This window comes from Delphinapterus leucas, chromosome 15 (genome assembly GCF_059928025.1).
Source record: "Delphinapterus leucas isolate spDelLeu-1000000601 "Yukka" chromosome 15, BTC_Dleu_Yukka2, whole genome shotgun sequence".
In the NCBI taxonomy this organism is placed as follows: domain Eukaryota; kingdom Metazoa; phylum Chordata; class Mammalia; order Artiodactyla; family Monodontidae; genus Delphinapterus; species Delphinapterus leucas.
The window spans coordinates 9,394,136-9,421,995 of NC_143143.1; the positions used below are offsets into that span (position 1 = coordinate 9,394,136).

At 52.7% G+C, this 27,860-nt stretch overlaps 2 protein-coding genes across 2 annotated transcripts in view; one reads left to right on the top strand and one right to left on the bottom strand.

Moving 5' to 3' along the window:
* Window positions 1–87: 87 nt before the first annotated feature.
* The window catches only part of DNAJC30 (DnaJ heat shock protein family (Hsp40) member C30), a 31,208-nt gene continuing 3,435 nt past the window's right edge, over window positions 88–27,860 (bottom strand). Inside the window, exon 2 of the transcript XR_016387761.1 lies at window positions 88–27,456. The gene's annotated coding sequence lies outside the window, so the exon portion shown is untranslated. The remainder of the gene's footprint in view (window positions 27,457–27,860) is intronic.
* On the top strand, window positions 19,594–23,814 carry VPS37D (VPS37D subunit of ESCRT-I). Its single transcript, XM_089895769.1, is given in 5 exon segments — window positions 19,594–19,948; window positions 19,950–20,025; window positions 21,092–21,263; window positions 21,737–21,819; window positions 22,424–23,814. Coding segments are annotated over 5 exon segments (1,014 nt in total). The 5' UTR covers window positions 19,594–19,628; the 3' UTR covers window positions 22,787–23,814.

Below are 27,860 nucleotides of genomic sequence, written 5' to 3' on the forward strand. Positions count from 1 at the left end.
CCAGCTATACATCTACCTAAGTTTCTATCTCTTCATCCATCCCCTTACCCAAATACCCACTCACCTGCCCATCCAGCACACATATGAACTGGCTGCGGGTATCAGGCCCTCAGTTAAGCCAGGGGTAGGGGGGTGGGGGGATGCTCAGATACTTATAACCTGCATCCTGCCTCCAAGCAACTCTGCATGGGAGAGTGAGGCATGCCCACCAGCAACTCAGAGAGGGGCAGAAATAGTGCCTGGGACTATTTCGAGGCCTACCTCAAGCACATCCTCTTCTAGAGAGCCTTCCCTGTCCCCCAGGCTGTGAGTCAGGGAAGGCTGTCTAGATGAAGGTGTGCTTGAGGTGGGCCTCAAAAGACAAAGTGGGAAGCAGACACACAGCGAAGGGAGAAGCTGTTATGGGAGGGGAGAGCAGGGGCAAAGGCAGGGCTGGGGAGCCATAGATTGGCAGGTCTGGGGAGAGCAGGGAGCCAGCAGCCCACAGAGCTGCTGTGCTCCGGGCAGCCACCTCCCGGCCCTGCCCCTCATCTGGCTCCAGTGTGCGCTGAGGCATCTGCACCAAAGCATGCCCCGTGGGCCACTGCCAGCTCATGGATTCCCTTACCAGTTCGTGAGATAAGAAAAAGACATAAATTGAGAGCAAGTGTTTAGAAACATTTATATTGATTTAATGGAGTAATCCGATAGTTGAATGTAATAAGAAGAAGCTGAGCTTATAATTTGTCTATTTTTTAATTTAATTTTTATAGTAATTCGTTTTCTATTCTTTTTTGCATACTTATGCATCCATGGCCGATCGAAAATAAAAATGAGCCCTTTGCCTGTCTGTATGGACTGCAGGCACTTAGAGAAGCTCTGGTAGATGGCACAGCCTACACCCATGTACCCTTTGCCGAAGTGACCTCCAGGTCATTATCACATTTCCCTGAGAGAGGGGCAAGGCGAGGACTATCGTCCCCATTTTATAGCACGACTGGCCCAGGTTCTCACAGAGTAGGTGGCAGGGCTGAGATTTGAACCCAGGGCTGACACTACATCAGGCAGCTTCCCATGAGCTCTTGCTCCAGGGTAGGCTGAGCTGGGGGGTGGGCCCAGGAGAGGAAGGGGAAGCATCTGGAGAAAGAACAGTCCAGAGCCTGTCCCAGGGTGTCAGTGGGTGCTCAGGGCACTGAGGGGGAGGACAGGAAGACTTCCTGAGGAGAGCGGCCCGAGGGTCAGCCTGGGCTTCCCCACGTGGTCCCAGAAGAACCAGGCCCCAGGACCTCTGGAAACGTACGCTGGGGCTAGTTCCAGTCCCGGCCCACTTCAATCACTCTCCAGCTCCTTCCCTCCTCTTCTCCTCCTGCATCCACACTCCCCATCAGCCACCCTGTGGGATCCCTGAGGCTAGGGCTTCTGCCCATCCCTCTTGTGCCCAAAGCCCAAAGTTCAGCCAGCCTGGCCCTTTGCAGGAGCCACTGCACATTCAGACACATCCTCTCCTCTTGTCCTGGGGGAGACTAGAAAAACAGGGATTATGATTACTCCTCACTTATGAGCTTGAGGTCACAAGGCTCTAATTCCTGACCTTGTACTTTTTGACTAGTATGGTTGAATAGTAGAGAGGAGAGGGAAGTCATTCCCTTAGGGCCCTGGGGTGAAGCCCATAGTGGGGCAGGGAGTGGGTGACTGGTGTGTAGTGCCAGCTGGGGAGGAAGAAAACAGTGGCCTGTGGCATAACTAGAGGGGTTATCTGCCCAGAAACTGTTTTTTTTTCCGGCCTCGGCTCAAAGCTTGTGGAATCTTTGTTCCCCGACCAGGGACCGAACCCGGGCCCTTGGCAGTGAGAGCGCCAGGGAATTCCCTGCCCAGAAACTTCTTATTCAGCACTGTGGCTGCTTCCTGGGCAGCCTGAGAACCCCTATCCCAGGCCAGGAAGAGGCAGGAATAACATGGGCCAGGTGAGGCTTTTTTCCTATTCTGTCGGTGGACCAGTAACATGGGACTATATTTTTGCAGGACCATTTGGCAAAATCTATTACACCAAAAATGTTGGTACTCTTTGACCCACCAACTTCAACTGCAGGAATCTGTCCTATAAAAATATCTTCATAAGCGTGCAAAGATGTACCAGGATGTTCCTTGCAGGACTGTTTATAATACTGAGAAACAGGAGAATGGTTGAATAAATTTTGATGTCCCTACAGTGGAATACTATGTAGCTGTTAACAACCTCATTTGTAAAATAGTGATAATAGGATTTGTCTCTCATAGTTTTTAATGGGGATTAAGTGAATTAATACCTGCAAAGTGCTTCCATAGTAATGCTAGCTGTCATCATTGTTACAGCTGTAGAAATAGGAAAAAATCACTAAGACGCAATGCTGATTAAAAAAGAAACTTATAAAACAATAGGTGAAGTGTGATCCCATGTGAGTAAATTAATAATATTAAACACACATATGAAAAAAGAAGAAAAGTCTGGACATACAGGCACCAAACTATGATACTGGTAGTCTTTGGTGGGTGGGTAACAGAGACATTTACTTTATAAATGTCTATAAATTTTAAAGTTGGGTAATACCTGTGTATTGCTTTTGAAACCAGGGGGGGAAATCCTCCAAAAAAGTAAAGAAAACAAGAGGAGTAGAAGATGGTATGGGAACCCTTCCCCTCTTTTTGAGGACCCCGAAGTCCAGAGATCAAAGCTGCCCAAACAGCAGAAAAGACTCCCTGTTCGGCTGATCCGACACTGGGGAAGCTGGGGGTGCAGCTTCCCACCCCAGCTTGTCTGACACTTTATTCTCATTCTGCAGGGCCCAAGGACCCCATGGGGACACCTTCCCTTCAGGGCATAAGGCCCAGGAGGCTGGCTCATCAGGGAGGCTGGGTCGTCTCAGGCAAGTCATCTGCCCTCTCTGGGCCTCAGCTGCCCTCCCTGTAACATGGGCAGAAGCAGCCAGCCTCTTGTGTGTTGTAAACAGCTAGGGGAGCAGAATGTGCCACTGGCATCACAGCAGAGCAAAGGATGGGGGCCAGCCTGGAGTTGGTGTTTCACCAAGAGTCTGTCGTCTGTAAAAATGCCGATGGCTGCCATTTGCCAGTGGGCAGTTTTTACTCACAACACTGCTGACACAAAATGCGTGATGTCTTTTCCAACACTTCTCCAATTCACCAATACCAGCTGGGTGTCCTCCAATTCAATTCCATTGTGACACTGTCTACCTGGAGTTAGCATCAGATCCCACAAATTAAGGGCTCGGTCCCACAAGCCTGCCTCCACTTCAGACACCAATCACAAGTCCAGGTTGTCACCTGTACTTTTGACCAACCAGCTATAAATCAGGAGATCCTGTGATCCCTGGCTGAGGTTCCATAATTTGCTAGAAAGGCTCACAGAACTCAGGACATCTGTTTACTTACACTTTCCAGTTTAGCATAAAGGAGACAACTCAGGAAAGCTGAATGGAAGAGACGCACAGGGCAAGGTATGGGAGCAGGGTGCACAGAGCTTCCATGCCCTCTCCTGGTATGTGCCCTCCCAGCCCCTCCATGTGTTCGCCAACCCAGAAGCTCTCCCAACGCCTTCATTTAGGGGTTTTTATGGAGGTTTCATTACATATGCACGATCGATTAAATCATTAGCCCTTGGTGACTGAACTCAATCTCCAGCCATCTCCCCTCCCTGAGATGGGGGGTGGGGCTGAAAGTTCCAACCCTCTAATCATGCCTTGATCTTCCTAGTGACCAGCTCAGAACTATCTAGGGGGCCACCAGTCATCTCATTAGCATACAAAAGACACTTATCACTCTGAAGATTCCATGGGTTTTAGGAGCTGTGTGCTGGGAACCAGAGACAAAAACTAGATATGTGTGTTTCCCATTGTACCACAACCAGGCCTCCCAGTGGCCTGCCAGGCCCTGAACATTGGTTGTCGTGTCTAATCAACCCACCCAAACACCTGCACATAGGGCTGATGGTCCCCAGTCTACAGAGCACACCTAGCTCAGGGAGTTGTTTATTTACATGTGTTAGGGAGAGTAGGACAGTCATTCCAGGTCGTACAGTTAATGAGTAGTGTAGCCTGGATTTGAAGCCAGGTGTGTCCGAAGGCAGAGCCCAAGTGTGTCCTTCCACTGGGCTGCTCAGAGGCACTGAAGGATGACCTGACCGCCCCTAAATATCAAGTATCAGATAAGCCCACCCAAGACAGAGCTGAAGTGCAGGGGCCAGGGTGGAAGGGGCGGCTGGCACACAGTAGGTGCTTTGCTGAGTCAACGAAAGAATGGCAAGCCCTTCTCCCTACGCTCTCTAGGAGGCGGCGTGAGGACTAGGGTCTCGTCAGCCGCTCAAGACTCACATCCACGGCCTAGAAGTTTGTAAGTTGGAGAGGGCTGCAGGCCGCGTGTCCGCAGACCTCGTTGCACAGAGGGAAAGTGGGGCTTGAGTTGGCTCAGGGGCTGTCTCAGACCACTAGCATGTCATGTCAGTGACCACGCCAGGCCTCCTGCCTCCCAGCTCTGGGCCCTCCAAGCTGCACCATCCGAGTCTCACGAGAGCGGGCCAGGAGAGGTAGAACAGGGCCCACTGTGTTAGTCGACCCATTCTACAGAGGAGGAAACAGAGGGCCGGAAAGCAGGTGCGCCTGGCAGTGCAGCCTCCTTCTTTGTGCATTTCTGGCCACCTCTGTGTGTTGAGGCGGGGTGTGGGTGTGGTTGCCCAGAGTCAGTCCCCGGAGAGTAGAATGGGGGTGCCTTGGAGGGGTGGAATGATTGTCAAGGCCAGGACCTCCCTGGCCGCTCAGATCCCTGCCTGCCTGAGAAATGTCAGGGTCAGACGATGCCCGGGCCGCCCAGGACTCCCTGGCACAGAGGCGTGTACTGTAGTGCTCAAACCTGCCCCTGTTCTGTGTCTTTGGAGTCCTCTCTGAGTGAGACCCCTATACAAGGAGGGAATGGTATAATGGGCTTTGAGCGCTGGTTTCTCATCTTTCTTTTTTTTTTTTAACAGATTTATTTTATTTATTTATTTTTTGGCTGCGTTGGGTCTTCGTTGCTGTGCGCAGGCTTTCTCTAGTTGCAGCAAGCGGGGGCTACTCTTCCTTGCGGTGCGTGGGCTTCTCACTGCGGTAGCTTCTCTTGTTGCAGGGCACAGGCTCTAGGCGCACGGGCTTCAGTAGTTGTGGCACAAGGGCTCAGTAGTTGTGGCTCGCGGGCTCTAGAGTGCAGGCTCAGTAGTTGTGGCGCACAGGCTTAGCTGCTCCGCACATGTGGGATCTTCCTGGACCAGGGCTCAAACCCGTGTCCCCTGCATTGGCAGGTGGATTCCTAACCACTGCGCCACCAGGGAAGCCCCTGGTTTCTCATCTTTAAAATGGGTGTGGTGATATGATGTTATATTTACTTTAGGGGGTTGTTGTGAAGATTAAGTGAAATACGTGAATGATGGCCAGTGGTTGGCACATGGTAAGTGTGGGTTTCCTTCTTTCTTCTCTCTCTGCCTCTCCCACCCCTGCCCTTTCTTTTTTCCTTCCTTCCTAGCCAACAGCTCTGGGTATGGTGTTAGAGAAAGAACCAGGTGCTGCAGGATACAGACAATGAGGGGACAACCTCCACCAGGGGACTCAGGGATGGAAAAAGCCATCTCAAACCAGCTGCGGGTGGGCTGACAGTCAGCTCGGCCCTGCCCAGAATCCCCAGGCTTCCTCAGTGCTGGGAGCTCTGGGAGTCATACCAACTGTGGTCCCACACCAGCCTCATCAGGGCTTCAGACTCCTGGACTGACATGGAAAGGGGGTCCCAGGGAGGCACATCTCTCTCACCCAGAGTCATGGGGCCACTGGGGGCCCCCAGCAGCTGACTGTCATCTGCTCACCCACCTGCCTGCTGACCTCCATAACTCAGGGCCAGCCAGGAGGAGGTGTCACCTAATTATTGGTGCCAGGCCCTGTCCTGGGCATGTCCTGTTCCTTCCTGCTGGGGTCTGTCAGGGTCCCCTACTCAAGGTCAGCTTAGCCCACCTCGCAACATGAGCTGCCTTGCCCTGTATCTCAGGAGCAGGAAAGACAGGTGGAGAAATGGATGAGGTGGGCACAGGCCGTGAGGACACCCGTGAGCACCCATGAATACACCCCCTGTTGTGTGCTGCTCCTTGAACGCAGAGCACACACTCGCCCACGGCTGCCCAACAGTCTGGGTAAGAATGCTTAGGCCCAGGTTACAGATGAGCAGAGTGAGGCCCAGCAGAGGACAGGGTCACCTGGAGGACCTGCTCCCACTGGAGGAGCAGTGGGAGAGGACTGCTCCCACTGGAGGAGCAGTGGGAGAGGACTGCTCCCACTGGAGGAGCAGTGGGAACAGAAACCAGAGCTTTGGAATCAGGCTGCCTGGGTCTGAACCCAGCCCTGCCATTTCCAGGCTGTGGGACCTTGAGCCAGTGCCTTGACTTTTCTAGGCCTCTGTTTCCTCATCCGTAAAGTGGAGAGAATATCCTCTTCCATCTCAGGTTATCAGGAAGCAGGAAACAGAGACAGAAGAGCCCCCACACAGTGCCTGGCACACAGTAGGTGCACAGCGAGTTTCAGTTCCTCCTCCCACTCCCAGCTGGCCCTCTCTTCTCCTTCCTCTGCTTCCGAGCCCAAACCCCTTCTTCAGCCCTGACCAGGGGGTGAGAATTGGCCTAAAGAGGGCCCCTCCCAGCCCGACAGCGCCAACATAGGTCTCAGCCCACCTTTGCCCGCCACAGGGCCAGCAGCGAGGTCAAGGGCAGCCTCAGAGGGAAGACCCTGGGAGGGGAGTCTGAGTGTCTGGGCAGGTGAGGTCGTGGGAGCCTCCAAAGCGCGGCCCCTCCCATTTCCATTCCACTCTGCAGTTTGTCAACGCTCATTCCCATCCACCTCAGCTTACAAAGTCACCCGCACCGGTGTCAGAGGATTTCATTCACAGCGTTCCATGACCCCACGTGGGGCCCTGACCCCAGCTCTCAGCGGCCCTCTCACCTGAGCGCAGGTTGAGTCCTGATCCCAGCCTGAGCCCTGAGCACAATTCCAAACTGAGCCCAGGTCTAAGGTAGATTGTGTCCTTAGAGGGGTAAGGGGGTAGGGGTGGAGGGGCGCATTCAGAAGAATCACCCTCTCAAGAGAGGGAGAATCCTGACTGTCACAGCTCAGAGCTCCTCCGCTGGAACCCCCCTCCTTCCCCAGAAGCTGTCTCTGCCCTGTGGCTGAGGAGCTGAGCCTCCCCAGGGTGGGCCTGAGCCCAGTGCTCAGGTTCCCAGGCCTGAGAGTCCCAGGCCCCTCTTCTGAGGATCTGGCCAGATGCTGAGGAACCTGGGCAAGATGGAGGCCAGGGCTAGACCCCTGGCCTCACCTGCCACCTGATCCAACTGACCCTGTCACATCATCCTCCTTGTGACGGACCAGAGACCTTGTTTGGGGGGGGCTGCCCTGTACCCCAAAGCATCCTGGTGTCCCAGTTTGCTCTGTCCCTGTCTCCATACCAGTGGCCCAGGAACAAGCCTCCCCATGTCACAGAGGGAGAGCCAGGCCCAGAGAAAGGAAGTAACATGCCCATGGTCACACAGCCAGACACAGACAAGAGCTTGAAGCTCCTAAACCCAGTCCAGGCCTGACTCTGGCTTCCTGGCCCCGCAGGTGGACTCAGGAGACCTGGGGCTGGGGGCAGTGTGGCTGGGAGAAGGGTGGCTGGGAGCCGGCAGGGAGCCCTGGCCTCCCTGAGCCAGACCAGTGGGGATGCCTTTCACCACTTCCCTAGTCCCTACCTGTTGACTAGAAGCCTGGTGACTAGGAATCCACATGGCTTCCCTGCCCCACGGAGACAGCTGGCTTCTTCCTGACCAGCCCGGAGGAGTCTGGGTCCTTGCCCTGATCCAGGGCCCACTTGGAACCAGCTTCTCTATTGGCACCCACAACTGTCCAGGGCAGGGGGGAATGACAGGGAGGAAGGCCCTCCCTCTTGGCTTCCTGGACCCACACTCGGCTCCATGGAGAGCCCCCTGGACCAAGATTCAATCCCAGCCCAGCCGGTGGGACCGAGGAAGCAGTGGGAGCCTGTGGGCCTCCTGGAAGGGCAGGCAGGATGAACTCTTCTTGGATTCTTGATCCTGAGCCCTCTCTGGGGTATGAGCTTGCCTCTTCGCTACCCGCCCCCCCCACCCCCGGCTTGAGTGAGGGGGGCAGGTACACGAGAGTATTAACCCCTTCAGCTCAGCAGAGCCATAGAAGCGCCCCTCCCCATTTGACAGGTGGGGAGACTGAGGTCCAGCATAACGGAGGCTCCGACTCTCCTCGGGCTAGGCACCTGCCCCCACCTGACCCCCTCCACGCCCCTTACCTGGATTCCGCGCGATCTGCGGAGGGCGTGGTGGCTCCCAGCCAGGGCCACGGGGTCTCCCGTGCTGCGTCCGTGCAGCGTCCGGGGCGCACGCGGGGTGCTCCGGGCCGACGCCACTCGCTCTCGGTGTCTTCTCTGCGCCGGCGGCAGATGGCTCTGCGCTGTCTACGCAGCGGGTGTGGACGCTGGCACTGCCCGGCCCCCAGCCTCCCGCCCCCTCAGGGTGTCCTTTGCCCCTTGATCCGGTGCCTCCTTCTCTCCTTAGCACGTGGGTGGCAACCGCTCACCCAGCCGGCGGCCTGTGGGGCAGCCCTGGCCCGGGCCATGAGCCCAGGCGCCTGCCAATCCCCGTCTGCGACCGGCGCGTGCCGCTCACCTTTAACCTCCCTCTCCGCGGGGCTTAGTGCCCGGCTCCCAACCCGCGGGCTGGGTTGGAGAAGGGAGGAGCCACAGGTGTGGAGCCAGGCCCAGGTGGGCAGAGGCAGAGCCTGGGACAGCCTCGGTTACGCCCTGAGCCGCAGCCCCTCTTCTCTCTTGAGTTCCCATCCTGCTCACCGAGACCCATTCATTCCCTGAGCGCCAGCTCCACTCATGCCCTGTCCTGAGCCCCCTCCTGCCTCTGAGACCTGCTCTCTCTGCCTGATTTCCCATCGTCCTCACCGATCCCCACTCGCATTCCTTGGGCAGCCCTCCCCTTCTCACACACAACCACCCCTTATGGAGCCCTCCCCCTCCACACACCCTATACTCTCCCTGAGCTCCCGGTTCCTCCTGGAACCTCTTTCTGACCTCCTTTCTCTCCCCTGGGTCCCTGTCTCCTCCTATGCCTCTGCCCTCTCCCTGAACCCCACCACTAAGTCTAAGTATGTCTCATGCAATATTTGGGGCATACTTACACTAAAAGATTATTCATACTGTTTATCTGAAATTCCTATTTAACTGAGCATCCTAGATTTATCCTACCCATATGTAAAACAGGGGAGGCAGGGAAGTTCCGACAGGATCTTCTCTCTCCAGGGCCCCTCTTAGCTCCAGCTACACTTATAGAAAAACCTCAGGTTGATCTGGAAGTGGTCTGGAGGGTTACATTCCTTGCAGAATAAGAGGAGAGCAAGGTGAAGATGGGAAGCAGGGTGGAGGGGATGGCCTTCACATCAGAGAAAGACAGAGGGAAGCAGAAGTTCCTTGAGGCAGTCCAATCCTGGAAGGTTTCCTGAAGGAGGAGGACGTTCACGGTTACTTTGACGCTGAGAAAGAAGGGAGGTGAGTTAAATGACTCTGGTGGATGGCTCCCCCTCCCTTAGTGGAAACTGGGGAGGGTTGGGGGTCTCCTCATTTAAGGAAGTCTCCTGAAGATAAGTAGAAGGTATCTCCCCCTTTATATGAAGATTCTTTAGAGTGAGGACAGGGTCTCATTTCAGCAACAAATTACTACCATTTCTAGCTAAGATTTGTCAAGCACTGACCACTTGCCAGGGTCCTGCCTACACTTCCTAAGCCCTTTATGTGGGTTTATTCATTGAATCCCTTCAACCACAAAATGGGCTGGGTGTTTTTCCTTATTTTACAGATGAGGAAACAGAGGCACAGAGATACTGAGTAATTTGTCTGAGGTTCATACAGTGAAATTTGAGTCCAGGTGTCCTGGTCCTGCACCTGCCATGTAATAGAGCCTGTGCTGGGGGCTGGGATTGGAAAAATGACACAGATTCTGTCTCACAGGGGACCTCGAGTCTAGCAAGGAGTGGGGATGTATGAGTCTTTAATGACTCTGGTACAGGTCAGGCTGGGATCAGGGATGGGACAGAGTGTGCTGGGAAGGTAGGATTGATTCTGCCTGTGGAGGAGGAGGTGTGTGCTAGGCCAAAAGGATAGGTCAGTTCTTCAATAGTTTTAGGACAAGGCATTGGGAGGAAGGGCATTCTTTTTCTTTTTCTTTTTGGCCACATCGCGCAGCTTGCATGATCTTAGTTCCCCGACCAGGGATTGAACCCGGGCCCTTGGCAGTGAAAGCACGGAGTCCTAACCACTGGACCGCTAGGGGATTCCCACGAAGGGCATTCTAGGTAGCGGGACGTCTTGGGCAAAGGCAGGAGAGGTGTAGAGATGCAGTGTGAGACTGGGGAATAGTCAAGAGTCTGGCTTGAGTGGAAGGGGGTCTATAGGCAAGTATGAGATGGGGGAAAAGGAAAAAGGAAGAAAATCATAGAGGAACACAGACATTAGACAAAGAAATGTAGACCCCATCCAGGAGAGGACAGGGAGCCATAAAAGAGGGGAGGGGGCGCTCAGCCCAGGAGGGGCATGTCTGCCTCGGCTGGGCCAGGACTGCACAACTGCCTTGGGGAGGTGGAGGGAGGACTTGCCCAGCTGAAGGGACTGACTGTCACTTTGCCAAAGGTCTTGGGTCTCATTCAACTCTAGATCCAGCCCCAGAACAGGACCTTTGTTAACAAAATAACACACTTGTAAATGTCGGCAGAATTGGGTGAAGAGGATTTGTCGACAGATCAAAGGTTTAGGGGTGAGAAAGGCTTTCCTGATTTGAGCTTAAGTGCCTGGCAGGATGCTGACTGTCTAAATCAAATAAGGGGGTATGGGGGAAACTGATTGTGGGCAGAGGTGGGAGATACTGCATCGAAGGGCTGCTGTGGGGTGACGTCCAGGAGGCTGCTGTCCTCAGGATGGCAGGTAATGTCTGAGCCCCTCACAAGGAAGATGGTGGAGCTCTGAGGCTGCTGAGGGTGTCAGGCTGCTTATTTCTTCAGCCTCCCGTGTACCTAGCCCCGTGCTTGTGGGAACATGTTCATAATATGGTAGGAGAGTGTCCCCCTCAGCAGAAAGATAAGACGGCTGAAGTCGGAGCATTCACTTTTTATGAGGTTCAAAACAGCTACAAATGATCTATTGTTTAGACTCCTGTGTCTATATACCAAAACTATTTTTAACAAAACAAAGGAATTCCACACCCGTTAGAATGCCTAAAAAGAAAAAGAGTAAGCATATAAAGTGTTGGTAAGAATATGGAGTAACTGGAACTCAGATACTGCTGGTGGGTATGTTAAAACAGTTTGGAAAACTGTTTGGCGGTTCTTAAAATGTTAAACAGACACCTACCACCTGACCCAGTCATTTCATTCCTAGGTATTTAGTCAAGAAAAATGAAAGGCTATGTTCATACTAAGACATATGCAATGTTAATAGCAGCTTTGTTTGTAAAAGCCTTAAACTGAAAACAACAACAACAAAAAAGCCTTAAACTGGAAACAATCGAAAGGTCCAGCAATAGGCGAATGGATAAACAAATTGTGGTATATCCATACAATGAAATATTATACTGAGATAAAAAGGAACAAACTGATAAATGCAGCAGTCTGGATGAATAACAAAAGAATTATTCTGAGTGAAAGAAGCCAAATAAGAAAAATAGTATACACTGTATGATTCCATTTATGTAAAATTCTCAAAAATGCAGTCTAACCTGCAGTGACAGGAAGCGGATCAGGGTTATCTGGGGATGGAGTTGAGGGGTGTGGGAGAGACTGGAGGGAGTGATTACAAAAGAACATAAAGGAACTTTTTTTAAAAATTAATTAATTAATTTATATTTTTGGCTGCGTTGGGTCTTCGTTGCTGCGCGTGGGTTTTCTCTAGTTACGGTGAGCGGGGGCTACTTTTTGTTGTGGTGCACAGGCTTCTCATCGCAGTGGCCTCTCTTGTCACGGAGCACGGGCTGTAGGTGCACGGGCTTCACTAGTTGCAGTGCGTGGGCTCAGTAGTTGTGGCTTGCGGGCTCCAGAGCGCAGGCTCAGTATTTGTGGCACACGGGCTTAGTTGCTCCGTGGCATGTGGGATCTTCCCAGACCAGGGCTCGAACCCGTGTCCCCTGCATTGGCAGGCGGATTCTCAACCACTGCACCACCAGGGAAGTCCTGAGGTCCACATTTTAAAAGGGATGTGTGTGTGTGTGTGTGTGTGTGTGTGTGTGTGCTGGGATAACTGGATATCCACAAGCAAAAGTATGAAGTCAGATCCCTACCTCACACCATATACAAGATTAACTCAAAATGGATCAATGACCTAAATGGAAGAGCTAAAACTATAAAACCCTTAGAAGAAAACATAAAGGTATAATAAATCTTTATGATCTTGAATTAGAAAATGGTTTCTTAGATATGATGCCAAAGTACAAGCAACAAAAGAAAAAAATAGATAATTGTACTTCATCAGACTTTCATAAAAACTTTTGTGCATCAAAGGACGCCATCGGGGCTTCCCTGGTGGCGCAGTGGTTGAGAGTCCGCCTGCCAATGCAGGGGACGTGGGTTCGTGCCCTGGTCTGGGAGGATCCCACATGCCATGGAGCGGCTGGCCCCGTGGGCCGTGGCCACTGGGCCTGCGCTTCCAGAGCCTGTGCTCTGCGGTGGGAGAGGCCACGGCAGTGAGAGGCCCGCGTACCGCAAAAAAAAAAAAAAAAAAGGACACCATCAAGAAAGTGAAAAGATGACCTACAGAATGGGAGAAAATTATAAACCATATATCTGATAAAGGACTAGTTTCCAGAATATATAAAGAATTCTTACAACTCAAAAATAAAGAAACATGGGACTTCCCTGGTGGTGCAGTGATTAAGAATCTGCCTGCCAATACAAGGGACATGGTGGTGCAGTGATTAAGAATCTACCTGCCAATACAAGGGACACGGGTTCGAGCCCTGGTCCGGGAAGATCCCACATGCCACGGAGCAGCTAAGCCCATGCGCCACAACTACTGAGCTTCTGCTCTAGAGCCCGTGAGCCACAACTACTGAGCCCATGTGCCACAACTACTGAAGCCCGTGCACCTAGAGCCCACGCTCCGCAACAAGAGAAGCCACCGCAATGAGAAGGCCGCGCACCTCAATGAAGAGTAGCCCCCGCTCGCCGCAACTAGAGAAAGCCCGTGTGCAGCAAGAAGACCCAACACAGCCAAAAATAAATTAAATTAAATAAATTAATTAAGAAGAAATAAAGAGACCAATAACCAACTGAAAAATGAGCAAAGTGTCTGAATAGGCTTTTCCCCAAAGTAGATATAAAAATGACCAATAGCACATGAAAAGATGGTGAACATCATTAGTCACCAGAGATGTGCAAATTGAAATCATGAGATAACACTTCACACCCACTAGGAGAGTTATAATAAAAAAAGATAGACAATAACAAGTGTTGGTGAAGAAACTAGAACTTCATACATTGCTAGTGCAAGTGTAAGATGGCGCAACTTCTTTGGAAAACAGTCTGGCCTTTCCTCAGAAAGATTAAACGTGGAATTATCATATACCCACTCATTGGTATATAAGCAAGAGGAAAAAACATGTCACATAAAAACTTGTATGACAATGTTTATAACAGCATTATTCATAATAGCCAAAAAGATGAAACAACCCCAATGTTCACCAAGTGATGAATGGATAAACAAATTGTGGTAAATACATGCAATGGAATATTATTTGGTAATAAAAAGGAATCAATAGATATACAATGGAATATGATTTGGCCTTAAAAAGGAAGGAAATATTGATATGCTATACAACATGGAAGAACCGTGAAGACATTATGCTCAGTGAAACAAACCCGTTGCAAAAGGACAAATACTGTATGATTCCACTTATATGAGGCACCTAGAGTAGTCAAATTCATAGAAACAGAAAGTAGAATGGTGTGTGTCAGGGGCTGGGGTGAGGGGGGAATGGGGAGGGAGTATTTAATGGACATAGAGCTTCAGTTTGGGAAAATAAAAAAGTTCTGGAGATGGATCGTGGTGATGGTTGCAGAACAAGGGGAATGGACTTAATGTCACAGAACCGTATACTTTAAAATGATTAAAATGGGAAATTTCATGTCACATATGTACCACAAAAAAAATCAAAAGGAATCGTTACTAATAAATTCTACAACATGAATGAATCTTTAAAACGTTATATTAGGACTTCCCTGGTGGCGCAGTGGTTAAGAATCCGTCTGCCAATGCAGGGGGTACTGGTTCGAGCCCTGGTCCAGGAAGATCCCACATGCCACGGAGCAACTAAGCCCATGCGCCACAACTACTGAGCCCACACACCACAACTACTGAGCCTGCGTGCTACAACTGCTGAAGCCCGCGCGGCTAGAGCCTGTGCTCCACAACAAGAGAAGCCACTGCAGTGAGAAGCCCATGCACTGCAATGAAGAGTAGCCCCCCGCTCAACGCAACTAGAGAAAGCCCACGCACAGCAATGAAGATCCAACGCAGCCAAAAATAAATAAATTAATAAATAAATTAAAAAAATAAATTTATTTTAAAAATATATATTAAATGAAAGAAGCCAGTCACAAAAGACCACATATTATAGGATGCCATTAGTATGAAATGTCCAGAACAGGCAAATCTATAGAGAGAGAAAGTAGGTTAGTTGCCTGGGGCTGGTGGTCGGGGTGGGATCTGGGGGAAATGGGGAGTCACTGCTAATGGGCACGGAGCTGCTTTTCTGGGGTGATGAAAATGTTCTAAAATTGTGCCAGTGGATACACAGCTCTGTGAATACACCAAAAACCATTGAATTGTACAATTTAAATTGTTGAATTGTATGGCATGTATCTCAATAAAGCTGCTTTTTTTTTTTTTTTTGAGGGGGTGGTGATTGAATCCTTGGAGAATAATGAATTTAAAGGCTGAATCGGACTTCCATGGTGGCGCAGTGGTTAAGAATCCGCCTGCCAATGCCGGGGACACGGGTTCAAGCTCTGATCTTGGAAGATCCCACATGCCGCGGAGCAACTAAGCCTGTGCACCACAACTACTGAGACTGCGCTCTAGAGCCCGCGAGCCACAAGGACTGAGCCCTCGCACCACAACTACTGAAGCCCAGAAGCCTAGAGCCCATGCTCTGCAACAAGAGAAGCCACCGCAATGAGAAGCCTGTGCACCGCAAGGAAGAGAAGCCCCCACTCTCCACAACTAGAGGAAGCCCGCGCGCAGCAAGGAAGACCCAACGCAGCCAAAAATAAATAAATAAATAAATTTATTATTATTTTTTTTAAAAAAAGACTGAATCAGGGAGCAGAACCATGAAGATGAAGTGTTCCCTTTCTCCAGTCAGCCCCTGGAAGATAGTAGGTACCCCATAAATTAAATCCAATGGATCATTTCTAGAAAGAGGAACCCACTGCAGTTGCTGTTTTTGGAGAACCGACTAAGTGCCAGACATTGTGGTAGACACATATAAAGTCACCTAATCCTTCAACTACCCATTTTAAAGATGATAAAATTGAGATTCAGGGAATTAAGAACTTTGCTCTTGGTCACATAGGAAGTGGCAGAGGTCAGAATGGGACCCAGGTCTGTCTGACTTCAAAGCTAAGGTCTAAAAATTGACCCTAAAAATTATTAATTTTATATAGAAGTTTTCAGGCTTACCCCAAAGTATTAATATAAAGAATAATACAGTGCACACCTGTGTACTCTCACTCAGCCTAAGAAACTGAACTATCTCTTAATGCCATTGAAGTCCCCTCTGTCTCCTCCCCGATTCCATCCCTCTTCTGCCAGACAGCCACACTGCTGAATTTGGTATTTATTGTTCCTGTACTTTTACTTTGTACGTATCTCCAAGCAATAATATAAAGTACGGTTCTGCATGTTTCTAAACTTTACATAAACAGTATTATACTGAATGTAGTCTTCTGAGGCTGCCTTTTTTTTCACTGTATTGTTTGTGAGATTTAGCCAAGTTGACACGTGTAGCTGTAATTTGCCCATTTCTGTTGCTGTGTAGAATGAAGTGTTCCACTGTATTGGACATTTGGGTTGTTTCCAGTTTTTCGTCGTTACAAGTAGAGCCACTGCAAACATTCCCGTTCTTGTCTCCTAGTCCAAGACAGCGAAAATTCCTAGGAGTTTGTGTTAGTTTCCTATCGCTGCTGTAACAAATTACCAAATTAGTGCCTTAAAACAACACAGGTTTATTATCTTACATTTCTGGATGTCAGGAGTCTGAAATGGGTTTCACTGGGCTGAAATTAAGGTATTGGCAGGGGCGCACTCTCTCTGGAGTCTCCAAAGGAGAATCAATTTCCTTGCCTCTTGTGGCTTCTAGAGGCTGCCTGCTCGTGGCTTCTTCCTCCAGCTTCAAAGCCAGCAACGTAGTGTCTTCAAATTTCTCGCTCACTCTGACCCTCCGATTTTACTGTCACACCTCCTTCTCTGATTCTGACCCTCCTGCCTCCCCCTTATAAGGACTCTTGTGATTACACTGGCCCCACCTGGATGATCCAGGATAATCTCTCCATCTCGAGATCCTTGATTTAATCACATCTGCAAAGTTCCTTTCACCATGGAAGGTAACAAGTTCACAGGTTCCAGGGATTAGGATGTGGACACCTTTGGGGGCTATTATTCTGTCCACTGCAGAGGGGAAGAGCTGGGTAGTGTGATATGAACACCTTTGAATTACGAGTTTGTCAAACTGCCCTCCAAAGTGAATTGATTCTTTCTCCCACTAGCAGTACAAAAGCATTCCTGTCACTTCCCATCCTCACCAACACTTGATATTATCTGACTTTTTAATTTTTGCCAACTTGACACCTGTGAAATGTCTGGACTCTGACTGCTATGCGGTCAAGAAAGAGATGATGGTCAATGGCGCTGAATGTGAAAAAGAAGGGCCCTGGCAGTAAGAAGCAGTCCATGACCTTGGCTAGTGCAGTGCCCTTGGAGTTGTGGTGGTGGTGGGGTGAAGTCAGACTGAGTCAAGGAAAAAGGTGTGGGGGGGGCGGGTATGAGGAAATGGATGCAGGGAGTACAGAGTCTAGATGGTATGTTAGTAGGCTTGGACTGCCATAACAAAATACCACACACTGGGGGGCTGAAACAAAAGATACCTATTTCTCATAATTCTGGAGGCTGGAAAGCCCAAGATCAAGGTGCCCGCAGATTTGGCTTCTCGTGAGAGCTCTCTTCCTGGTTTGCAGACAGTGGCCTTCTAGCTGTGACCTCACACTGGTGGAGAGAAAAAGGACTTTGGTCTCTTTTCCTCTTCTTATAAGGGCACTAATCCCATCATCAGGCCCCATCCTCATGACCTCATCTAAACCTAATTACCTCCCAAAGGCCCCACGTCCAAATATCATTACATTGGGGTTAGGGCTTCGACATATCAGTTTTGGGGGGAAGCACTCAGTTCATAACAGGGTACTTTCAAAATATTGGGTGGGGGTGGTGAAAGGGAGGTATCAGTCTAAAGGCAGAAATTAAAGGTGAAAGAGACAGAGAAAGAAAGAGACATAACTACCACAGTGGGGGAGGCATTCTGGAGGGGCAGGTGAAGGTGAGACCCATAGCAAGGGTACCTGGGCTGGCTTTGGAATGAGGGGAGGTTCCTCCTCCTGGAGGAAGGAGAGAAGAAAGGGCACTGGGGCAGGTGCAGAGAAGATCCAAAGAGGTGGAGCAGGAAGTGGCAGAAGCTCTCCCATGTGATGGGCAGTGGAGTCACCTACTGAGGGGGCAGGAGTGGGTGTAGGAGGTCTGAGGAGTGTGGGGAAGTTTCACAGGGGCCGTTGTTATGGGATTCCACAGGGGGCCCACTGGGCTGAACAAAGGGGGACTGGTGACGAAGAGGGGACAAGCCAAGGCAGGAGCTCCCATCAGATCTCACCAGGGCCTCTTAGAGTGAAGACTGCCTCTTGCCCGGCCAAAGGAGGGCCGGACAGGGGGAGTGTCTAGGAGACCCCTGGAAGCTTAGTGGAAACAGTGGGTCTGGAGGACGCAGACCAGAACCAGGGAGATCATAGCCAGGAAATTGTGAAGTGTGGAAGAGCTCTTGATAATACCCAGGACTGTGGTGGAGGGACATCAGGGACTGTGGGGCACACAATGCTGCCTGGGGAGGTAGAGAGGGCTTCCTGGAGGTGGTGATGTTCCAGCTGAATCTTGAAAAGGAAAACCAAATTTCACTTGCCATAAAAATGTGGAAGAAGTGTTGCCTTCACAGTCTATCAGCAAGTCTGTCCTGCCCCACTCCATCAGTTTTGTCTCTTTCTCAGACATCTCCACCACGCCCCCTGTGCTCTGGCTGGATTGGGAGAGTCCTTGTTGGGCACTTTCAGCTTCTATGCCTTGGCTTATGGGCTTCTCTTTGGTTTCACTATTTTCTCCTTCAACTTCAGAACTCCTATTCATCCCTCAAAACCCAGCTCAAATGTCACCTCTGCTGGTGAGCCTTTCTGTGCCCTGGTGCCACCTTGGTGCTTTCTTAGTAGTGTGGTGAAGTGGAAAAAGCTCACTCACTACTGTTTGATTTTAGACAGGTGACAATCTCTGAGTGTCTGTTTCCTGACAATGGCACTGGCCAAGCCTAGTTGTGAAGATAAGGTACATGACATCCTCAGGCATCACATGGGACTCACAAAGGAAGACATCGAGCCATGACACCCACCATTCTGTCTTGTACTAAAGTAAGCTGAGTGAGAATGTGACTCTGCCTTAATCCATGAGCTCTTAGAGGGTAGAGACAATGCCCTGACAGGGCCCAGCCCAGTGCCCAGCATGGAGATATCGTGTACTCCGTGGACACTGCACATACAGGAAGAACTGAGATTGTCATTTACTTGTAATGTGACTTTGGGGAGGTGACATCATCTCTGAGAATCTGTTCCTTCATCTTTAAAATAACAATAACTCGTATTAGGTATTCATCTAACTACAGGTAAGGGACTCAACAATTCACTACCTCTAATCCTCACATTGTGTTATCATCCTATTTTATGGAAAGGAAAACTGAGGCTGGGGGAAGTGAATGACTTGTCCAAGTTAGCAGCGGGCAGGAGCTCCTGGCACCCGGCCAAATTCAGAAAATTGTGCGAATTCACGGGGTAAATGTGAAATAGCCTTGCAAACTGTAAAGGCCTGGGGTGGGAGAATCCGTGCCTGGGGGTGTGGTGAATGATGGCCGGGAGAAGAGGAAAGGAGAGGCGCCTTAGATATCCGGACGCCTTGAGGAGGATGGGTTGCCAGGCGATCTGCGGATGTGGGAGGCGCGGCAAGGCGCGGCTCGGCCGGGGTGGGAAGAGGAGCTGCCTGCCCCCTCCCCATCCCACCCCCAGCCTCCACGCCGCGGCCCCTTTAAGAGCGGGCGGGGCGCCCTCTGGCGGCGGAGCGGCGCGCGCTGCCGGAGCCAGAGCCCCAGCCGGATCCCGGAGCCGGAGCGGAGCGGAGCTGGGGCGGAGCGGGCCGAGCGGGCCGAGCCAGCAGCCGAGCTGGGGGCGCGGGCGGGCGGCATGTACCGGGCCCGGGCGGCGCGGGCGGGGCCGGAGCCCGGCAGCCCGGGGCGCTTTGGGATCCTCAGCACCGGGCAGCTCCGGGACCTGCTTCAGGATGAGCCCAAGCTGGACCGGATCGTGCGGCTCAGCAGGAAGGTAGCGCGGGGGGCGCGGGCGGGGGGCTCGGGGGACGGGCCGCGGCCTGCCGGACCTGCCGACCGACCGAAGGGCCGCACCGGCCGGGCCGAGGAGCCTCCGGAGCCTGGCACGTACGAGTGGGCCCGGTGGAGCCGCCCCCGGGGGAGGGGGCGCCCTGAGCTGGCCTGGGGCGGGTGGGGCGCCGGAGACCCAGGGAGGCGCCCGTGCACCCCCGGGATGGCCGCGAGGCGTGTCCTACAGCGGCTGCTCCAGGGAGGTGTGTTCCGGGGGGCGGGGGGGCGGCTGTTTGTGGGGGCCCTGGCTCGCACACCCACGTCTGTAGGGCCAGAAAGGGGAGGCGCCTTCCATGGGGAGAACTAGGGGCCTGTGTGACACCTGGGGGGGCCGTTGGGAGGGCTTCCGTGGTCTGGGGGTGTAAGAGGGGGCTTTGTGTCTTCCGGTGGGGAGGGGTACTGAAAGCTGAGGCGTGTATTCCATAGGCCACCATAAGAGAAAGTTGTATATTTCACAGGAGATAGGCCCGGGCTGGTTGTCTGCGGGGGGGCGGAAAGGGAAAGTGTACATTGGAGGGAGGCAGGCAGGAGGGGCGTGTGCATCCTATAGGGGACAGATGGAGGGTAGTGCGTTCTCCAGGGGCAGGGAGTGGAGGCTCGGCCCGCCTAGTAACAAGGAAATAGCGTTCTCCAGGGCCAGGAAAGAAAGGGGTCTGCTTTCTGCAAGAGAAGGAAAGCTGGGAGCAGGTGCTAGGGGATCAGGGAGGAAAAGGGGGTGTGTATTCCTTGCGGTGTGGGGATTCCACTGGAGGGCAGAGGAGGGGGTGCGAGGGAAGAGAGGGGGGTTTGAGGGGGTGCTGTGCAGGGACAGGGTGAAGACATCACTGGAGAGTAAGAGCAGGGGGTGGGAGTGTTTTCGGCACAAACACCTGAGGAGGAAACAGACAAAGGCCTGGAATGAGAGGGAAGCTGCCCATGCATGGAAAATGGGACAGAGGAGGGAGGGGGACTCCTCGGGGACCTGAGCAGACATATTAATTGAAAATTAAAAATTAACTAACATTTGTAGAGGCCTTCGTAGTTTTCCTCACTTAAGTCTCACAACAACCCTATAAGGTAGATGTTTTTAGCTCACTTTGTGGAAGAGGAAACTGAGTCAAAGTGGGGTCTGGGCTCTTATCGTTCCTCCACCTGTTGGCTCGCCATCCTGAGATTGGGGCAGGAAAGCCAAGCTTTCGGCTTGGCCCGTGGGCACTGTCGCCCACGGTGGCAGTAGGTGGCCATGGGCAGACTCCCTGAATGGGCCTCTGGGCTCTTCCCTGCCGGCAGTTCCAGGGCCTGCAGCTGGAGCGCGAGGCATGCCTGGCCTCCAACTACGCTCTAGCCAAGGAGAACCTGGCACTGCGGCCCCGCCTGGAGATGGGCCGTGCTGCCCTGGCCATCAAGTACCAGGAGCTTCGGGAGGTGGCCGAGAGCTGTGCAGACAAGCTGCAGCGACTGGGTGAGGGACGGCCGGGAGAACTGCCTGGGGTGGGGGGCAGCTGGCCATCTGGCTGGGTGGCCTTGGGAAGTGCCAGGCTCTGAAGGTTGGGACTTGGGCAGACCTATTCCCCAGGCAAGTTTGAGGGGTGCTACTGCTGGAAAATTACCGAGTTGGGAAAGTGAGCAGTCGATGGGTAGAGCTGGGTTCGAGAGGCCAAAATGGGGCCCAAAGCCCAAGGGCCTGGGGTGCTTTAGGAGACAAAGCCCCTGCTCCCTCTTTCGCACTAGGACTGGGGGGAGGAGCATAAATGGATCCCGCAGGCGCGTTGTGCAGATGCGGAAACTGAGGCTCCAGAGAGGGGAGGGGAAGCGTAGAATCACACACAGGGTCAGTGAGAGTCAGGTCTGGGCCCTGGGGCTCTGGTCTGTCTGCCCTGAGTGACAGGCCCTGAGGGCAGGGGCTAGTTCACTCTGTCCCTCTGTGGCCCTCAGAGGAGAGCATGCACCGCTGGAGCCCCCACTGCGCGCTGGGCTGGCTGCAGGCTGAGCTGGAGGAAGCTGAGCAGGAGGCTGAGGTGAGAGAAGGGGCAGCTGGGCCTGGGGACCGGGAGGGGGGCCCCATCCTATCATCATGCCCCTCCCCTCAATTCTTACATTGCAGGCTTGAGAGCCCCCCTTCCAGGAAGCCTGCCCTGAGTGCCTGGCTCCCAGGAGTGCCCGCTGCATTGCTGTCCGCACTGGACACAAGGCCCACCGTCCCCACCTGTAACTTTTCCCCCAACTTCCTGTGAACATCTCAGGGCAGCTTAGGCTGGGTCTACAGAGGAGCTGGGACAGATGTCTCAGTGCTGGGTTGGGAGCACAGTGCTCAGTGAGTTGAAGAGGTGGAGGAGGAGGGCCCTGGCCCTGATGAGAGACACCTGTCTACTTCAAGTGGGTCTCCATCTCTGATCCCGCCTCATCCCTGGCCCAGCAGGTCTGGTGATAGTAAGGAAATCAAGGCTTGAGAGTAGAGGACGCTCATCCTCAGCACCGCGGCAGGCCCAGGCTGGACGCAGGTGCCCCATGCCCGAGCTGTGGGCGGTCGCCATCGGGAAGGGTTCAGGGAGGGAGGAGAGAGGACCAGCCCTCAGTCTTTGGTCATGCTCCTCCCGAACTGTCCTTTCCCTCCTGTCCCAGGAGCACATGGAGCAGCTGCTGCTGGGGGAGCAGAGCCTGGAGGCTTTCCTGCCCGCTTTCCAACGAGGCCGTGCCCTGGCCCACCTGAGGCGGACCCAGGCGGAGAAGCTGCAGGAGCTGCTGCGGCGCCGGGAGCGGTCTGGCCAGCCAGCCCCCACTGCTGCTGCGGATCCCCCCAAATCCTTCCCCGCTGCCGCTGTCCTGCCCACTGGGGCCGCCCGGGGGCCACCAGCAGTGCCCCGGAGCCTGCCCCCCTTGGACTCCCGCCCAGTGCCCCCGCTGAAGGGCTCCCCCGGGTGCCCTCTAGGCCCAGCCCCTCTGCTGAGCCCTCGGCCCTCGCAGCCAGAGCCCCCCCACCGGTAGGATCCAGGGTATGGCTCCCCACTGGGGGGCCCAGACAAACTTGATGCGTGGCTCCTCCTCCTCCCCCACCGCCGGGGTGGGGGGAGGGGCAGGCCCCTCCCCCTGGCCCTAGGCAGGCCCTGGCCCTGGAGGCTGAACTGGGGAGGAGGGTCACCTGGAAGATGCCCAGAGAGAGGGCCGGGAGTGGGGTGGGCAGGGTATTATGCCTCTGCCGCTGAGGAAACTCTGCCTTTTTCTCCCCGGCTGGGGCCTCCCGGGTGATGGGCCAGCCCCAGTGAAAGAACTTTACTCATGGGGGCCTGGGAAGATGCCCACTTCCTTCAAGGGCCCTGCCTAGGGGGCCTATCGCCCCCTGCCACTCCACTAGGCTTGCACAATGCCAAGGCTGACAGGAGTGTTTTCCATCATGTCCTGAGCCTACCTTTCCCCCCGTTCTGGGGTCCACCACCTAGGAGCCAGGTGGTCAGGCCCCACTCATGCTCCAGACCCTGGGGCAAGGTAGGCCAGGGGCTTCTGACCTGCACCAGGTGAGAGTGGGCCCTCCCCCGGAAAGACCATTCTGTATTTTTCTGTCCCCGTCTCCTTAGAATGGAAACTTTTTGAGGGCAGGTCCTTGTCTTTGTATGTTCTGTCCCCAGCCCCGCCTCCCAGGGGCCGTCAATAAATGTGATGATGAGGATGACGCTGCTGCCTGACTTCTCTCTGCTCCCTCATCCAGCCACTCTGCTGTTGGAGCCTCCACATCTCAGCTCCTGTGCTTCCTACTCTTGAGATGCCCTCCTTTCCTCTCTGCCCATCCAAAGCCTGGCTGTCCAGGTCCAGCACTGCTTCTGCCTCTTCCATGAAGCCTTTTCTGATTACCAACCCATGGGAGTCTTCCCTAACTCTTAAACTTCCCAGCACTTCTGGCCAGGAGCACACTCTGCTCCATCACAGTTCTCCAACTGCCTCACCTGTATGCACCTTCTTTTCCTGGGTGGCCTGTAAGCCCAGTCAGGATGGTACCTGCTCCTTCTCTGGCCTGCCAAATGACCACCCCCACTGAGTGATGGAGAGGGTTCCATAGGGCTGAAGCTACCTGTCTTCAGCTTGGGTAAACATTAGGTGACCAGCTTGGCCGATGACTGTGGACAAGATGATGAGAGAGTGGGAATACGTCTTGGATCAGCTTAGGTCAAGCCTAATGAGATGAAGTTTGGCAGGAAGTCACAGAAGGTCCTGCAGGTAAGAGGGGACAGTCAGAGTGCTGTAGAAGCTAACGTGATCTTGGTCCATGTTAGTGGGGCTATAACCATCTAGAATGAGGCAAGTGCTGGTTTGGCTTTACTTTTTACTGAAGTTTTAAACTCTAAGGGAACCCCAAAACAGCACCTTTGGAGTATAATGAGAAAGAGGATTGGATTGGGGCTAAGTCCCCTACGGAACAGTTGAGGGATCTGTTTTACACACAAGTATGTGATGGCTAGCCTCTGAGTCTCTAAAGGACTGCTTCACATAGAGCAAGACGTTAGAATCAAGACCAACGGGTGGAAACCACTGGGAGCCAGATTTTGGCTCAGTATGAGGCTCTTGATCCACGGGTGCTGCGGCTGGTAGGCTGGTCCCCATCCCTAAAGATGAGTGAGCAGCACCTGAGTGACTGCTTGATGAGCTCTTAAGAAATACAGGCAATAGTTAGAGGGACTGGCCCATCTGAGCTTTTGGAAGCCCAAGTCCAGTCGGATTCACCCCCAGCAGGGGCAAAGCACTGACAGTGCCCACTTGAGAAGCTTCATCCCACAGTGGCCGTGGTTCTCCTGCTCTCACTGCTAGCACTTGACGTGCTGGAGACCAGGGACGCTGGAGACGACACCAGGTGCCTGCCTGAGATGACAGAAGACTGAACAGCCCCAGAAGACCTCCCACATTCTCCACACAGCCTGGGGCAAGCCGGGCCCCTCTCGGCCTGGCCTCCCACTCTGGTCCATGCTTCTAGGGAGTTTTTCGTTTGTAACCAAAAGGAAGAAGGGCTAATGGTGGTCATGCCTAAGCCTCCCTCCACTATTGTGAATTGGGGAGCAGCCTCTACAAGGCAGAGGCTAATGTCCACAGTCTGGTTCAGCCTCCCCTCCCCAGGGCAGGTAAGAAGAAGAGGAAGGAATGACCCAGGCAAGGGAGGGACTGGGAAGGGAGAAAAGTTTTACCATGAGAACCAGATGGGGTCTTTCAAAAGGCCTTCCACACCCCTCACCTTCCTCAAGAGCTCAGACTCAGTTTTAGAGCGCACAGGGAGTGAGGCCCTCTGTATTCAGCTCCAGCATGAAAAACACGAAAGACCTGAGGCAGGTGGGTATAGATACCACCAGAGTGGAATGGGCCTAGTTCTGGGCCATGGGAAAGGCTTAGAGTTGGATGGTTAATAAGCTTGATTAACTCCTCTGCTTGAAGGTACATGGAATATTCTGGAAAGTTCCAGGCAGTCTGGGCTCTCCTGCCAGATCACTTCTGGAACTTTCTACCTCCAGTTCTGGGGTCACAGGGAATGCTCCTGGCTATAATCCTCTGTGAGAGAGAATAAACTTGAGGTAGACCCTCAAGGGGCCCATGAGAAAGGTCCTACCTGTTGCAGGCCACCAGTGCTTTTACAAACCAAAACCAAAACCAAAAAATTGCCCAAAGGGCTTCTCTCGTGGCTCAGTGGTTAAGAATCCACCTGCCAATGCAGGGGACACAGGTTCGAGCCCTGGTCCAGGAAGATCCCACATGTGGTGGAGCAACTAAGCCCGTGCGCCACAACTGCTGAGCCTGTGCTCTAGAGCCCGCGGCGAACCACAACTCTGAAGCCCCCGTGCCTAGAACCTGTGCTCTGCAACAAGAGAAGCCACTGCACTGACAAGCCTGCGCACTGCAACGAAGAGCAGCCCCCACTCGCCGCAACTAGAGAAAGCCTGCGCGCAGCAACGGAGACCCAACGCAGCCAAAAAAAAAAAAAAATTGCCCAAATAACAAAACTCTCACTCCTTTTTGATAAAAACAAGGTGTTCCTCCCCCTCAAGAAAGTCTATGTGTACCTCCTTGTTTGGAAATCACTAGCTTCTGCATATTTTCCTAAGCCTCCCACCTTGTTTTCCAAATTTGAAACATAGTAACATTAAATGTACTTTTGTGTGTGCCTGCTAATCAAGGCTTACTGAGCTCAACATTTACCACTGAATCATGTGGTCACTGCAAAGCCATGGCTAAGAACTTGCCCCTGACCTCCCAGGCTAGAGAGAATCTGATGGTTTCCAAGAGACCAAGTTGGACTAGCTGAGGGTTTATCCCAATTTATACAAGGATTTTACACAAAAGATTGAGTGCAGGAATTGGTGTTATTGTACCAAGGGACCTCTGGCTTTGTTTGGGACCTTGCCACTGCTGTAGAACTCTCAAAAGATTCTTCTTGTCCCACAATGAAAATAAGACTTATACTCTGCCTCCCTGCATAAAGTGTGAGCTCTTTTAATAACATAGGAGGTAACCTAGGGATCTGCAAATTCAAATGCCTGTAGGGGCCAGAAGGTTACAGTGCAAAGCAGCTCTGTTTCCACAAAGTACACCCTTCCCCATTTTCCTGGAAATGCACGATCCCCCCCCCCTTTTTTGTTTTTCCTCTGAATAGACATGGGATACAGAGAGAGATTTCTCTAAGAGTAAAATGGTGCAAGTGTGTGCATCACGGCCTCTGACACATCCCCTCTGCTGGCGAGAGCGCAGGGGACCAGGGAGCAAGGTCCTATCTGAAAGGCAGACCTTACAGCTTCTCCCAGGCGGTCACGAAAGTATGGGAGGAAGCTCAATGGTGGCACATTTTCTCACTTTTTTGAGAGGAGTCAGAAATCTAGATTTTTATGCAAAGTCTTCCAAGTTTTGAATATTGCCTAAAGTTAAGACACTGTGCTAGCCGCAGCCAAACGCTGTGTGCAGGTCAGCTGTGGCCCGTGAACCGCGAACCTCGGTCAGTTGTTCGTCCTCTGGAAACAGGCCTTCTTTTGTCTAGCAGCAGTCCCCTCCCAGGACCGAGGACGTGAACACTGACAGGGCAGAGGCAGGATGCGAGGGCCGACCCACCTCAAGACTAGCGACGGGGCCCCAGGTTTGTATAGCCTTAAGAGACAGTGGCGAGATGGCTAGATCCATAGTGACGCTATGACCTTACAACAGATGGTGAAGGTGAGCTCTCTGCTTCTGGGGGATGAGAGCACCTAGCAATCCCCAGCATATGCAAGTTCATGAGGTCCAGACTCAGGTCTTGCTACCACCCTAAAACACTAACAGAGGGACCCCAGCTGCTTTGCACAAACCCGATGGCCCCCAGGGCTCCAAGCCTGGCCTGAGAGCCAAGCCGCTGAGGGCAGGCAAGGCGCACCTTCTACAGTCCTGCTCAGAGGCAGGAGACAGTGTGTGACCTCATCACAGGGCTGAGGAACTGAGAGGGCAAAGGCCAGGAGAGCGCACTGAATTCCAGGGAGTGAAGTAACACCGCTACTTACCAGCTGTCCCTTCTCTCAGCCTCCCTTCCTGGGATCTGGTGACATTCCTGGAAGCCCAAAGGCCCGAGACAAGACCCCTACTCCTCGCCATTTTCCATAAGCAGGTGTGGTGGCCACTCACTTGGGCTCCACCCTTGGTGTCTCAGCTTCAGGCTGTGGCTATAAGGGATGGAGATATATATACATGGTCAGTAATGACCACCGGACAACTCACTGGCCTAAGGTAGTCTATTCTTATTCATCTTGGCTCATGCTGGGACCATTACAGAGGGCAAGGCGCACTCAGCGAATGAGATGCCAGAACCGCAGAAGGAAGCAAGAAATCTTACTCCTTCAGCACTGGGATGTGTAAAGGATCTTTTCACCCTGCAATAAATAAAGGACAATGGAGGGGGAAACAGTTAGGCTCAGGAGGAATAAAATGAAGTCCTGATCAAGCCCAAAGACACTATCACAATTGCCTAGACAGGTACACCTTGATTCCTATGCTCTTGTCTGCATCGCCCCATTAGGATCTGTGTGTACCGCTCACTCAGCCTGGCACTCTTCTTCACGCCTTACCC